Raw genomic sequence first — 13,808 nt, 5'->3', positions numbered from 1 at the left:
ATTTCATTTGACTAGTACTTAAGTTATAAATCTAGTAAAGTGTCTAAGGTAGGGGTTGACAAGCTACAGCTCTAGGGCCAAATCCAGCCCACTAATGGTTTTGTAAATAAAATTTTATTGACACACAGCCACATCCATATTTTATTTTTTACGTACTGTGTGTGGCTTCTTCCTCTTTCAGCATTTGAAAATAAGTCAGTGTAATGAACCATATTAGTAGACTAAAGAATAAAAACACAGCATTCATCTCGATAGGTGCAGAGGGTAGAGTTGAGTAGTTGAAACAGACACTTTCAAGCCTGTAAAGCTTAGAATTTTTACTCTCTGGCCCTTTACAGAAAAAAACTGCCAACCACTAGTCTAAGCTATTGAAAAGACTGTACTAACGTAGAATGGGAAAGCAGGTAGAAATTACCTTATTTTCTAAACTTTCTGTAATGAACATACACTACTTTTACAATCAGAAATGTCATATTTGTGTGTTTGTGTGAAATTTTAATTTAAAACTTGTTCTTAGATACTGTGTTAAAAGTTGGGGCTTGGAAACTAGACTTGTTAGTTTCAATTTTTGGTCTTATTACAGACTCAGTCTGTGACTCCATTGGTTATAGGTAAAGGATATTAATACTGTAACTCTGTGGTCTCTAATCACAGCTTTCTGTTGTTTTACATTTTCCACACCTTCCTTCTGCACAAGTGGACCTTGTTGAGAGTTTCTAACAGGGGAGTATGTCTATTATTACACTTTAAGGAATAGTTGTCTTCTGTTTGAGCGCACCACTTTTAGAGGGATGTTCATGGCATAAGAGAAGAGTGGGATACCCTCTAAATAGCAAAATAAAATCTAAGTGGTCAGATTTTGCACATTTGGTGCCCAATCTTATAGTTCTGCTTTTTATCCTTATTGTGATTTCTAGTTCCTTAGCCTCTTTTTGTTTTCTTTGACCTTGAATTGTTTTGATTTTACTCTCTACCCAGCTAAACCCATGGACATCCACTTTAGTGATGCCCTCACTTACACTTTGGAATACCTTTGACATACCTGCCTTGCCAATGTCCAGTCCTCAGTAATTGCCACTGTCTCTCTTCTACATCCCAGAAAAGTCACACAGTCATGGAAATTGACAACACTGCATACATATGTATGCTTTCTAGCCTCAGCTGAACCCTCAGTTCTACTTGACAGTATTTCATGTTTTGCTGCTAGACACTTTGGCGATTCTCAACCTTTATCCTCTACCTGAGCCTCCTAATCCCAGCTTTACTCCCCTTATTCTCAGTAGATCACTGTACCTTGAACTAAATAGATAGAACTCTGAATAATCTGATGTGAGTTCATTCAGATTCTGTCTTCTCAGGTATTATCGATTGATGTCTTTCCCATATTCTCCTCCATTTCTTGATCCTACCACATCCTGCCTCCTCTGGAATCTCGTGCCTTTGTTTTTTCTGTTGTAAATGGGAAAGGTGATAATTAAAATCCTCAGTCTTTACTCACAGCTTCCTTTCTCTTAGCTGTGATGTGTCATGATCTATCATGCACCCAACCCACCCTGTGCCCTGCCATAGCTTCATGATGAGGAAAAGCAGACTGAGACACTCTGTGAAGACAGAAGAGGGGGACTTGTGAAGGGCAACCCTGAAGGTGATGAAATGACCACCAAACTTTAAGTACCCCCGAAATCTGAAACCTAAATAAAATAGTAACTGGGCAGATGAGAGCATGGGAATATTGGGAAGAGATTTCAAAGAACATACAACTTACATGGTCTGATGCAATTTAAAGGGACAGGCACAATTTAAAAGAATGGGTTCAAAGGGAAATCTTCCAAACTCTTAACTTCTGGAGCAGAAAAAAAGTGAAAAGAAATGAAGAAGTGCTCTTTGACCATTGGAATGTGAAGAGTAAAAGAAGGAAAAAGGGGAAATATAGGGTTGTCCAAGATAGAAGAGAACCATAAAATCAGAGGACCTACAGTTCCATCCTACATCAAGGCAAATAAACAAAAAACCAGAAATACACTAAAGTGCCTTGACTGCTAGACTGACAGAAAAAGACACCATTAACTAAGAATCATGTGTAACAGCCCAGTATCATAAAAATGGACAAGAGGTAAGTAAAATCCATGGAGAAGCGTTTCAGAAAATCGGGAAATGAAATTTCACACATATGGCCTGAGGAAACCTTACTAGGACCAAAAAACAATCAAGAAGCAGAAGACAACTATAAGTCAGCACTCCAAACAGATGAAATATACCCAAACACCCATTGAGAATATGAAAAACCATGTAGACTCAGATATTTAAGAGATGAAAACAGAAATGGAAAAAAAAAAAGATAGGAACAAATGAAGAACAGTTGATAAAACTCAGGAAGGAAATTGAAGAAAAAGACAAAATTATCTCTAAAATGAAAAATAGGGGCACCTGGGTGGCTCTCTTGGTCAAAGCATCTGACTTTGGCTCAAGGTCATGATCTCATGGTTTGTGAGTTCAAGCCTGCATCAGGCTCTCTGCCGTCAGCACAGAGCCTGCTTTGGGTCCTCTGTCCCCCTCTCTCTCTGCCCCGCCCCCCCCTCTAAAATAAAAAAATAAAACATTAAAAAAATAAAATTAAATTAAAAATAACAAGAGTTAAAGGCCTCATACTTCCCAATTTGAAACTTATTATAAAACTATAGTAATTAAGTGCTGAGATACTGACATAAGGATGGACACAGGAATCAATGAAATAGAATTGAGTCCAGATATAGACTCTTACGTGTATGGTCGATGGATTTTTTGACAAGAGCACCAAGACAATTCAATGGAGAAATAATAATCTTTCCACCAAATAGTGATGGGAAAACTGGATATGAACAGGCAAAAGCATGAATTTGGGCCCCTTCCTCACACCACACCCAAAAATTAACTCAAAATGTATTATATTCCTAAATATAGGAGCTAAAACCATAAAAGTTATAGAAAAAATAGGGGTGTCTGAGTGGCTCAGTCGGTTAAGCATCTGACTCTTGGTTTAGGCTCAGGTCACGATCTCACAGTTCATGGGATTGAGCCCCAGAGTAGGCTCCACACTGGCTGACATGGAGCCTACTTGAGATTCTCTCTCTCGCATCTCTTTGCTACTCCCTCGCTCATGCTCGCACTTTCTCTCAAAATAAATAAATAAACTTAAAAAAAAAAAAAAAAAAAACTTTTAGAAGGTGCCTGGGCGGCTCAGTAGCTTGAGCACCTGACTGTTGATTTTGGCTCAGGTCATGATCTCATGGTTCATGATATCGGGCCCACATTGGGCTCCGTGCTGACAGCACAGAGCCTCCTGGGAATTCTCTCTCTCTGCCCCTTCCCTGCTTGTATTCTCTCTCTCTCTCTAGATAGATAGATAGATAGATAGATAGATAAATAAAAAAATTAATTAATTAATTAATTAATTAAAACTTTTAAAAAAACTTTTGGAAGAAATATAGTAATAAATCTTTGTGACATTGGGTTAGACAATGGTTTCCTCAATATGACATCAAAAGCACAAGTGACCAAAAATATATATACATTGAATATCATCAAAAGTTAAAAACATTTTTGCTACAATACTGTACTAGTTTCCTAAGGGTGCTGTGACAAAGGTCTACCAACCGGGTGCCCTAAAACAATAGATATTTATTGTCTTTTAGTCCTAGAGTCTAGAAGTCCAAAATGAAGGTGTTGGCAAAGTCAAGCTGTCTCTGAAACCTGTAGGGGAATTCTTCCTTGTCTTTTCATATCTTCTGTTGTTTTGCTTGCAATCTTTGGCATTCATTGGCTTCTAGACGGATTACTCCACTCCTCTGTCTTCACATGGCATTCTCCCTGTGTCTGTGTCCAAGTTTTCTCTTTTTATAAAGATATCTGTCATATTGGATTAGAGCCCATTCTAATTACCTCATTTTAACCTGAATACCTGTGTAATCAAATATAGTCACATTGTGAAGTCTTTGGGGTTAGGCTTCCAACATATCTGTTTTAGGGGGCCAGAATTCAACACATAACAGAATATCAAGGAACTATAAAAACAACCAACAAAATAGGAGAAAATTATGTATCTGATAATAATCATATCTAGAATGTGAAGAACTCTTATAACTAATTGAACTGATTGACAACTTAATTGAAAAATGGGCAAAGGATTTGAATATACATTTCTCTAAAGAAGATATACAAATTATCAAGAAGCACACAAAAAGATACTCAATATTGTTAGCTGTCAAGGAAATGCAAATCAAAACCACAATAAGATACTATTTTGTACCCACTAGGGTTGCTTATAATTTAAAAAATGGAAAATAACAAGTATTGGTAAAAATGTGGAGAAATTAGAACCCTTGTATATTGCTGGTGGAAATGTGAAATGGCACACAACTGCTTTAGAAAACAGTATTGCAGTTCCTAAGAGTGTTGAATATAGAATTATCACATGACCTGACAGTTCCACTTCTAGGTATATGCCCAAGAGAAGTGAAAACATATGTCCACACAAAAACTTGTACAGTTGACCCTTGAACAATAGGGGTTTTAACTGCATGGGTCCACTTGTATGTGGACTTTCTTCTGTAAATACAGTACAGTACTGCAAATGTATTTTCTCTTCTTTATGATTTTCTTAATAACATTTTCTCTAACTTTATTGTCAGAATATAGTATATAATATATATAACATATAAAATATATGTTAATTCACTGGTTACATTATCAGTAAGGCTTCTGGCTTTTACTAGTTAAGTTTTGGGGGAGTCAGAAATTATACCTGGATTTTTGACTGTGTGGGGGCATTGGCACCACTAATCCTCATGTTATTCAAGGGTCAACTATACATGAATGTCGTAGCAGCATTCCATAATAGGCAAAAATGGAAGCAACCCAAATGTCCATCAATTGATAAATGGATAAACAAAATATGGTATATTCATGCAGTGGAAGAGTACTCAGAGAATTGAGTACTGATATGAATTACAACTTGAATGACTCTTGAAAACATTATGCTAAGTGAAAGAATAAGTCATAAGAGACTACATATTGTATGATTCATTTATATGAAATTTCTGGAACAGGCAAATCCATAGAGACAGAAAATAGATTGGTGGTTGCCTAGGGCTTGGAAGGCAGGGAGGGGCAGGGAAGAGGTTGGAGGAAAATGAGGAGTGATGATGAGTATGGATTTCTTTGGGGTGATAAAAATGTCCTAAAATTTACCATGGAGATTGTCACACAATTCAGTGAATATACCAAAAACCATTGAGTTGCACACTTTAAGTGGGTGAGTTGAGTTGTACGTGAATTATATTTGAATAAAGCAGATTTTGAGAACCTTAAGACTAAGGGATGGGGCATCCATTCCCAACCATCCCAGTTTATATGTAAGCCAAAAAAAGTCTAAAAGTTATATACCAAAGTATTAACTGATTGATGATCTCTAGGCTTATATTTTTCTCCTTTTGTGCTCCTAAATTTTCTAATCTTTCTACAATAACTTTTATTATATTTTAAGTACAATGAAATTCAATGAATTCAATTAAGTGAAAGAAACAGAGCTTTCTATTGTACAGTGTGACAGATATCAAGTGACAAGAAAATTTCAAGGAGGCATTAGTGGAAAAAACTACTGATTTTTAATAAAAATGAGTTTACTTTAGTTAATAGTAGTATTCCAGTGTTAATTTCCTTATCTTGGTAACTGTACTATGGGTATACAACATGCTAACATTAGGAAAAGCTGGATCAAGGGTATATAAAACTACTATTTTTGTAACTTTTCTGCAAGTCTAAAATTAGTTCAAGAGAAATGAAAAGAAAAGAAAAAAAGGAAGTAGTCTCTTATCTCCACTCCCTTATTATTCTCTCCTCTCAGTTTCTTGTCATCTGTCTTCTGCCTACATTGTTTTACCTGGAGGTGCCCCATCGAGGCTTACCAGAAATCTGTTCGTTCGTTCTTTCTTTTCTTTCCTTCCTTCCTTCCTTTCTTTCTTTCCTTTCTTTCTTTCTTTCTTTCTTTCTTTCTTTCTTTCTTTCTTTCTTTCTTTTTCTTCCTTTTTCTTTCTTTCTTTCTTTCTTTCCTTTCTTGACCTCTGAAGTCTGACACTATTGTCTTCTTCCCTTGATCTCTGTCCCATTGTATAATAGAAAGCTGTTTTTTCTCTTTTGTTGGCTGGACATTGTCTCTTTTCCTTTTTTTTCCCCTCCATCTTCTGTCCTCAGCCGTTTTACTGTCTTGGCAATTGCATCCAATTGCTTTACCTGTCACCACTCTGTAAATGCCTCTTTAAAAAACTGTTTCATAGAATGGAAGTTATTGTAAAAAGATTAGAAGATACAGGCAAGCAACAAGAAGAAGAGAAACCTAAAGACTATCCATCATTTAGTACCTTGATAAATTACTTTTAGATTGTGTGGTCTGAGACTGGACAGTTAGATCCTCACCCCCAGTCTTCTTTAACTCGTCAAACTGTTTGCTTGAAAAAAATTAATTTAGGTTTAAAAACAATTATCAGGGGCGCCTGGGTGGCTCAGTCGGTTAAGCGTCCGACTTCAGCTCAGGTCACGATCTCGCGGTCCGTGAGTTCGAGCCCCGCGTCGGGCTCTGGGCTGATGGCTCAGAGCCTGGAGCCTGCTTCGATTCTGTGTCTCCCTCTCTCTCTGACCCTCCCCCGTTCATGCTCTGTCTCTCTCTGTCTCAAAAATAAATAAAAACGTTAAAAAAAAATGAAAAAAATAAAAAAATAAAAATAAAAAAAAATAAAATAAAAACAATTATCAGAGTAACGAGAATTAAAGGAGATGGTAAAATGCACTGGTAAAATCAAATCCAGGGGCTCATGATCTCACACTTGGATTGTTTCAGTAGTACTCTGATGGATCTCCCTGGCTTTGGTTTATTTTTTACACTATTACTAGGATAAATTTCCTAGAGCCATGAATACTTCACATATCATCCTTTCTTCAGAGATTTTTAGTGGCTCTTTATTACTCTGAGAATAAAGTCAAAATGTTAATAGCTACTTCCTAGAACTATGTTGTCTAGAGTCAGATTTATACTAGATGATCCACTAAGATATAGGAAGAATATATTAAAAATCCTATTTGTAGTTTTAAATTTATCCTTTAAATGTTTTTTTATGTAGCTTTATATTATATATGTTATATTAATATAGTAGTATATCTATATAATTTATAGTTAAATGGATAGATATTGATGGAAATGGAGATAAAGACATAGATGTATGTAAGCCTTTAGTGGAAAAACCAGAAAGCAAAAGAGCATGGCACAATTATTAAGGTAATCTAAAATAATAATTTTTATTCAATAAGAAAGCAGTGGGGGACATCTCAGTGGCTCACTTGGGTAAGTGTCTGACTCTTGATTTCAGCTCAGGTCAAGATCTCACAGTTTGTGAGATTGAGCCCCATGTTGGGATCTGTGCCAACAGCACGGAGTCTGCTTGGGATTCTCTCTGCCTCTCTCTCTCTCTCTCTCTCAAAATAAATAAACATTTTTTTAAAAAGCAATGGGATTAAAAAAAGAAAGCAATGGGATCATAAGCTTATAATTGGTGTGTTAAGTTTATGAAAGGGGGGATTGTTCATACACACACACACAAATATATATATACATATATACATACATATGTATACGTATATATACATACATACATATATATACATATACATACATACATATATATATACATACATATATATATATACATACATATATATATATATATATATTTGTGTGTGTGTGTATTTTAATCCAGGTGGGTTGTTTATACATGGCATAGAAAGATATACATTGAAAAGTCTGACTGCTTCCCATGCTTCCATCCACCCCATTCCCACCCCCACATACACCCTATTGGTAACCACTTTTATTGTTTTTCCTTATCCTTCCTGCAGTTTTTGATGTAGATGGAAACAAGTATAAGTAAAGATTCTTAATTTTTTTTTTTTCAGGAAAATGCCCAGATGTTTCAAGGTAGACCCTGCAAGAATATGTACCCTAATGAATACTTTCCTCATGGAATAACAAATGGAGCTAGTTGGTATAATGTCCCAGGTAAACATTCTTTAATACCAAGGCCATATAACTTGGATTTTCTGTCACCCTGGATGGTGCCACTTCTTACTGATTTTTTAATTTTGAGAAAATATCATTCCTTTAAAAATATTGTTTAAATAATTTAAAACATTCAAATAACCTTTTCAACTATTTTTAAATTTGACACATGTTGGGGTACCTGAGTGGCTCAGTTGGTTAAGTGTCCGACTTTGGCTCAGGTCATGATCTCATAGTTCATGGGTTCAAGCCCCACATAGGGCTCTGTGCTGACAGCTCAGAGCCTGGAGCCTGCTTCCAATTCTGTGTCTCCCTGTCTCTCTGCTCCTCCCCTGCTTGCACTCTGTCTCTCTCTCTCTCTCTCTCTCTCTCTCAAAAATAAAATAAAAACATTTTTAAAAAATTTTGAGTAAAGATAGTGTACTAAAACTTCATGAAAGTGTTATATTTTATCTCTGGCTATGACAAAAAACCTTAGATGTGCTGATAAGAGTGTAAGCCACATTTGAATTCTTTTTTTTTTTTAATTTTTTTAATGTTTATTTATTTTTGAGAGACAGAGCGCAAGCAGGGAAGGGGCAGAGAGAGAGGGAAACATAGAAACTGAAGCATGCTCCAGGCTCTGTCAGCACAGAGCCTCACGTGGGACTTGAACTCACAACCCCTGAGATCATGACCTGAGCTGAAGTCAGATGCTTAACCGACTGAGCCATCAGGCGCCCCTACACTTGAATTCTTCTTGAACGTGAAGGTACAGGTGTCTTACCTGTACTACAAGCATCAAAGAGCTCTCAAATGAACATATTATTGTTTTTCAACCAATGCTAAGAAAAGATGGATTTAGCTTTTTACTAGGAATGTTGTTTACCTTTTGGGATGGGATCTAGTTCTACTTCTTCAGAGTGACTGATTTTAATTTTTTATCCTCCAGGTGGTATGCAGGACTGGAACTATTTACAAACAAATTGCTTTGAAGTGACTATTGAGCTAGGTTGTGTGAAATACCCATTTGAGAAAGATCTGCCAAAATTTTGGGAACAGAATCGAAGATCTCTAATCCAGTTTATGAAACAGGTAACTATTAAGGAGTGAAGTATGAAATTTCTCCCAAGAGCAAAAATACATGTGTGTATTGTGTGTACATGTAGTTTTCACACAGTGATTTTCAAATATGCTCTTCTGAATTCCAGTTTGGACTATTCATGTTTTAGTATTTTTATCTGGAAAATTCACGGATGAAAATGAGTTGAAGAGCTCATGCAGGCAAGAGTTGAAAATGATTAAACAGGGTAGTGATGTTTTGCTTTTAATGGATAATGACTTTTTATTCTGTCTTTATTAAAAGACTGACATAAATTGGATACACCCCTAAGCATTTGTCAAGTGATAGAAAGATGGGCTAGGGGGTAAGTGTTTTCATTCTTTTTCTTTTTGCCAGTGGTTCACTGTTGAAATGGTTAATTTCCTTTTGTTTGAATATGCTTGGTGACCAATAGGTAAAGACTGTAAGAAATATGCTAATATTAGTTAATTAGTAGGGTAATCTAATACTTTGTGCCAGTACTTTTCTGCTTTATTCTTTTTGCTGCATTGACTGGCATAAAGGCTATGAGTTTGCGTACTAATTTTTTAAAACACTTTATTATGAAAAATTTTAAACACATAGAAAAGTTGTTACTAATAAATACCTAGATTTGATAGTTTTTAACATTTTGCTGCATTTGTTTTATTTATATAAACTTACCCACATACACATATATTCCTGAACTATTTCAATATAAAATGCAGCTATTATGGCATTTCACCCCTAAATATTTCAGAATGCATCTTTTTTAGAATAAGGATATTCTTCTATATGACATCTTCAAGTGCCATTATCTCACTGAAGAAAATTAACAGTAATTCTCTAATATTTAATACCTAGCCCACATTCAGATTTCCTTCTTTTCCCCCAGAATGTCTTTTCATAGCTGTATTTTAGAACCAGGATCTAGTCAAGGTTTATGCATTGCATTTGATTATTACATCTCTTTATTCACTTTAATCTATAACGGTCCTTCCATTTTTAAAAAATGACATTCCCCTTTTAAAGAGGCCAGGACAGTTTTCTTGTAGAATGCCCTATATACTGAAATTGTCAGAAGTGCTAAAGTTTAAACAGTCTTATTTATATTCTTCATGATAAAGACAAACATAACCTATGAAAAATTAGCCTTTCAGCAACTAAAATACTTTGTTTAATGGGTGTTTACCTTTACTGTCAACTCCTAAATTCCTCTTTGCTCCACATGTTTATTTTATTACCAATCTGTTATTTGGGATGTAAGCTCCCAAAATAATTAGATGATGATCTTTACCATTGACATATGGGTGTCCTTGTACTTTATCCAGGTTCATCAAGGTGTCAAAGGATTTGTCCTAGATGCCACGGACGGCAGGGGTATATTAAATGCCACCATTAGCGTTGCTGAAATTAATCACCCAGTGACTACTTACAAAACTGGAGATTACTGGCGTCTCTTGGTTCCAGGAACTTATAAGATCACAGCATCTGCTCGAGGGTGAGTGAATGAATACTTTGAAATTGAGTGCTTTAAGAGACTCTTAAAAACTGAGAACTGAGGGTTGATGGGGGATGGGAGGGAGGGGAGGGGAGGTGATGGGCATTGAAGAGGGCATCTTTTGGGATGAGCACTGGGTGTTGTATGGAAACTAATTTGACAATAAATTTCATATAATAAAAAAAAAAAAATAAAAGAAATTGAGTGCTTAAGGAAAGACAAACATGGTTGTATCCTAGAAGATTATTGCCAGAAAGCCCCAGAGAAGCCAAGCAACCCTGAGTTTCATGCTGGGAAGTTTAGAGCTGGTTACCCATTTGAATCTCCTCTAGTGATAAAGTGAGTACATGAATTATCACATTTAAGAAATCTGTGAAATTATGCACTTTGGACAGTGGCCTCTTTTATCCTCCTCCTCTCAGGTCCACTGCTCCCTGTCTAGATGTGAGTAATTTCCTTCACTATTGGTAACAATTCTGGGAAGCACCTGTTAGTTGGGAAAAAAGGACTCCTGCTCTACTGTACATGACTCTACATGACTTCTAGTCATGTCCAATGACTAGAAGTTACATTTGTTGCCTTTTATTTTCATTTATTTATTGAGAGAGAGAGAGAGAGAGAGAGAGAGAGAGATTAGGGGAGAGGGGCAGAGGGAGGGAGAGAATATCTCAAGCAGCCTCCACAGTCAGCACAGAGCCCAATGCAGAGCTCAATCCCACAGCCCTGGAATCATCACCTGAGCCAAAACCAAGAGTCGGACACTCAACCTAGTGAGCCACCCATACATTTGTTCCCTTTTAAAGCTCTTTCACACTTTTTTCTATCCACGCTTAAACCATTCTCTTTTTTTTCTATTTAAAAAAAGTATTTTTAATTTGAGTATAGTTCACACACAATGTTACATTAGTTTCAGGTATACAACAGTGATTCAACAAGTCTTTACATAATGCTATGCTCACTGTAAGTGTAGCTACCGTTGGTCATTATACAATGCTATTACAATACCACTGACTGTATTTCCTGTACTGTGCCATTTATTTCTATGACTTATTCATTCCATAACTGGAAGTCCATAACATAGAAATAAGTTATTTCTATGACTTATTCATTCCATAACTCCTACTCCTCTTCCCCCATTTTGCTTACCTACCCCCCACAACTATCAGATTTTTCTCTGTATTTATGCGTCTGTTTCTGCTTTTTGTTTGTTTATTAGTTTGCTTTATGAGATTCCATATCTGAGTGAAATCATACAGTATTTGCTTTCTCAGTCTGACTGATTTCACTCAGCATAATACCCTCTAGGTCCATCCATGCTGTTGCAAATGGCACGATCTCATCTTTTTTTAATGGCTACATTATATTCCACTGTGTATATACACCACATCTTCCTTATTCATTGGTTTATTGATGGACACTTAGGTTGTTTCCATCTCTTGGCTATTATAAATAATGCTGTGGTAAACATAGGGGTGCATGTATCTTTTCAATTTACTGTTTTTGTTTTCTTTGAGCAAATAGTCAATAGTGGCATTATTGGCTTATATGGTATTTCTATTTTTAATTTTTTGAGAAACCTCTATAGTGTTTTCCACAGTGGCTATACCAGTTTACATTCCCACCAGTAGTGTAAAAGTGTTCTTTTTCTCCTCGTCCTTACCAACACTTGTTATTTCTTATCTTTTTTATTTTAGCCATTCTGACAGGTGTAAGGTAATATCTTGTTGTGGTTTTGATTTGCATTTCCCTGATGGTTAGTAATGTTGAGCATCTTTTCATGTGCCTATTGACCATTTATATATCTTCTCTGGAAAAATGTCTATTCAGGTCCTACGCCCAATTTTTAATAGGATTATTTGGGGGTTTTTTGGCTGCTGAGTTGTATAAGTTCTTTATATATTTGGTATATTAACCCCTTACTGAATATATCATTTGCAAATGTCTTCTCTTGTTCAGTAGGTTGCCTTTTTGTTTTGTTGATGATTTCCTTCACTGTGCAAAAACATTTTATTTTGATGTAGTCCCAATAGTTCATTTTTGTTTTTGTTTCCCTTGCCTTAGGAGACATATCTAGAAAAATGTTTCTTTGGCCAAGATTAGAAAAATTACTACCTACCTCTGTTCTCTTCTAGGATTTTTTATGGTTTCAGGTCTCACATTTAGGTCTTTAATCCATTTTGAATTTATTTATGTGTATGGTGTTAGGAAGTGGTCCAGTTTCATTCTTTTACATGTGGCTGTCCAGTTTTCCCAGCACCATTTATTGAAGAGACTACCTTATCCCTATTGTATATTCTTGCCTTTTTTTAATCATAGATTAATTGACCATGTATGCGTGGGTTTATTTCTGGGCTCTCTATTCTATTCCAGTGATCTATATTTGTCTATTTTTGTGCCAATACCATGCTGTTTTGATTACTACAACTTTGCAGTATATCTTGAAATCTGGAATTGTGATACCTCCAGCTTTGTTTTTCTTTCTCAAGATTGCTTTGGCTATTTGGGGTCTTCTGTATTTCCATACAAATTTTAATATTATTTGTTCTAGTTTTATGAAAAATGCTGTTGGGGGGCACCTGCATGGCTCAGTAGGTTAAACATCCAATTCTTGATCTCAGTTCAGGTCATGATCTAATGATTTGTGAGATCAAGTACCATGTTGGGCTCTGCATTGACAGTATGGAAGCTGCTTGGGATTCTCTCTCTCTCCCTATCTCCCCGTCTCTCTGCCTCTCCCCTGCTCACATGCTCGCTCTCTCTCTCTCTCAAAATAAAAAAAAAAAAGTAAAAATAAATGCTATTGGTATTTTGATAGGGATTGCATTGAATCTATAATTGCTTTAGGTAGTATGGACATCTTAAAAATATCGATTCTTCCAATCCATGAACATGGAATATCTTAACATTTGTTTGTGTCATCTTCAATATCTTTTTTCAGTGTTTTATAGTTTTCAGAGTACAGGTTTTCACCTCTTTGTTTAGTTTTATTCCTAGGTATTTTATTCTTTTTGATGCAATTGTAAATAGATTGTTTTCTTAATTTCTCTTTCTGCTACTTTGTTATTAATGTGTAGAAATGCTACTGGGTAGTATTTGTATCCTGCAACTTTCTGGGTACTTTGTATCCTGCAACTTTACTGAATTCATTGATTACTACTAGTAGA

General features: G+C 35.8%; 1 protein-coding gene across 1 annotated transcript in view; it reads left to right on the top strand.

The window, feature by feature from the left end:
* The window catches only part of CPD (carboxypeptidase D), an 80,489-nt gene that overhangs the window by 45,395 nt on the left and 21,286 nt on the right, over positions 1-13,808 (top strand). Inside the window, exons 9-11 of the mRNA XM_027034606.2 lie at positions 7,981-8,083; positions 9,015-9,157; positions 10,475-10,644. Of these exons, the coding sequence (XP_026890407.1) occupies positions 7,981-8,083; positions 9,015-9,157; positions 10,475-10,644 (416 nt within the window). The remainder of the gene's footprint in view (positions 1-7,980; positions 8,084-9,014; positions 9,158-10,474; positions 10,645-13,808) is intronic.

Source organism: Acinonyx jubatus, chromosome E1, assembly GCF_027475565.1.
Source record: "Acinonyx jubatus isolate Ajub_Pintada_27869175 chromosome E1, VMU_Ajub_asm_v1.0, whole genome shotgun sequence".
Classification (NCBI taxonomy): domain Eukaryota; kingdom Metazoa; phylum Chordata; class Mammalia; order Carnivora; family Felidae; genus Acinonyx; species Acinonyx jubatus.
Note: the sequence above shows the minus strand (reverse complement) of the source record. Positions and strands in the feature narration are given on the sequence as shown.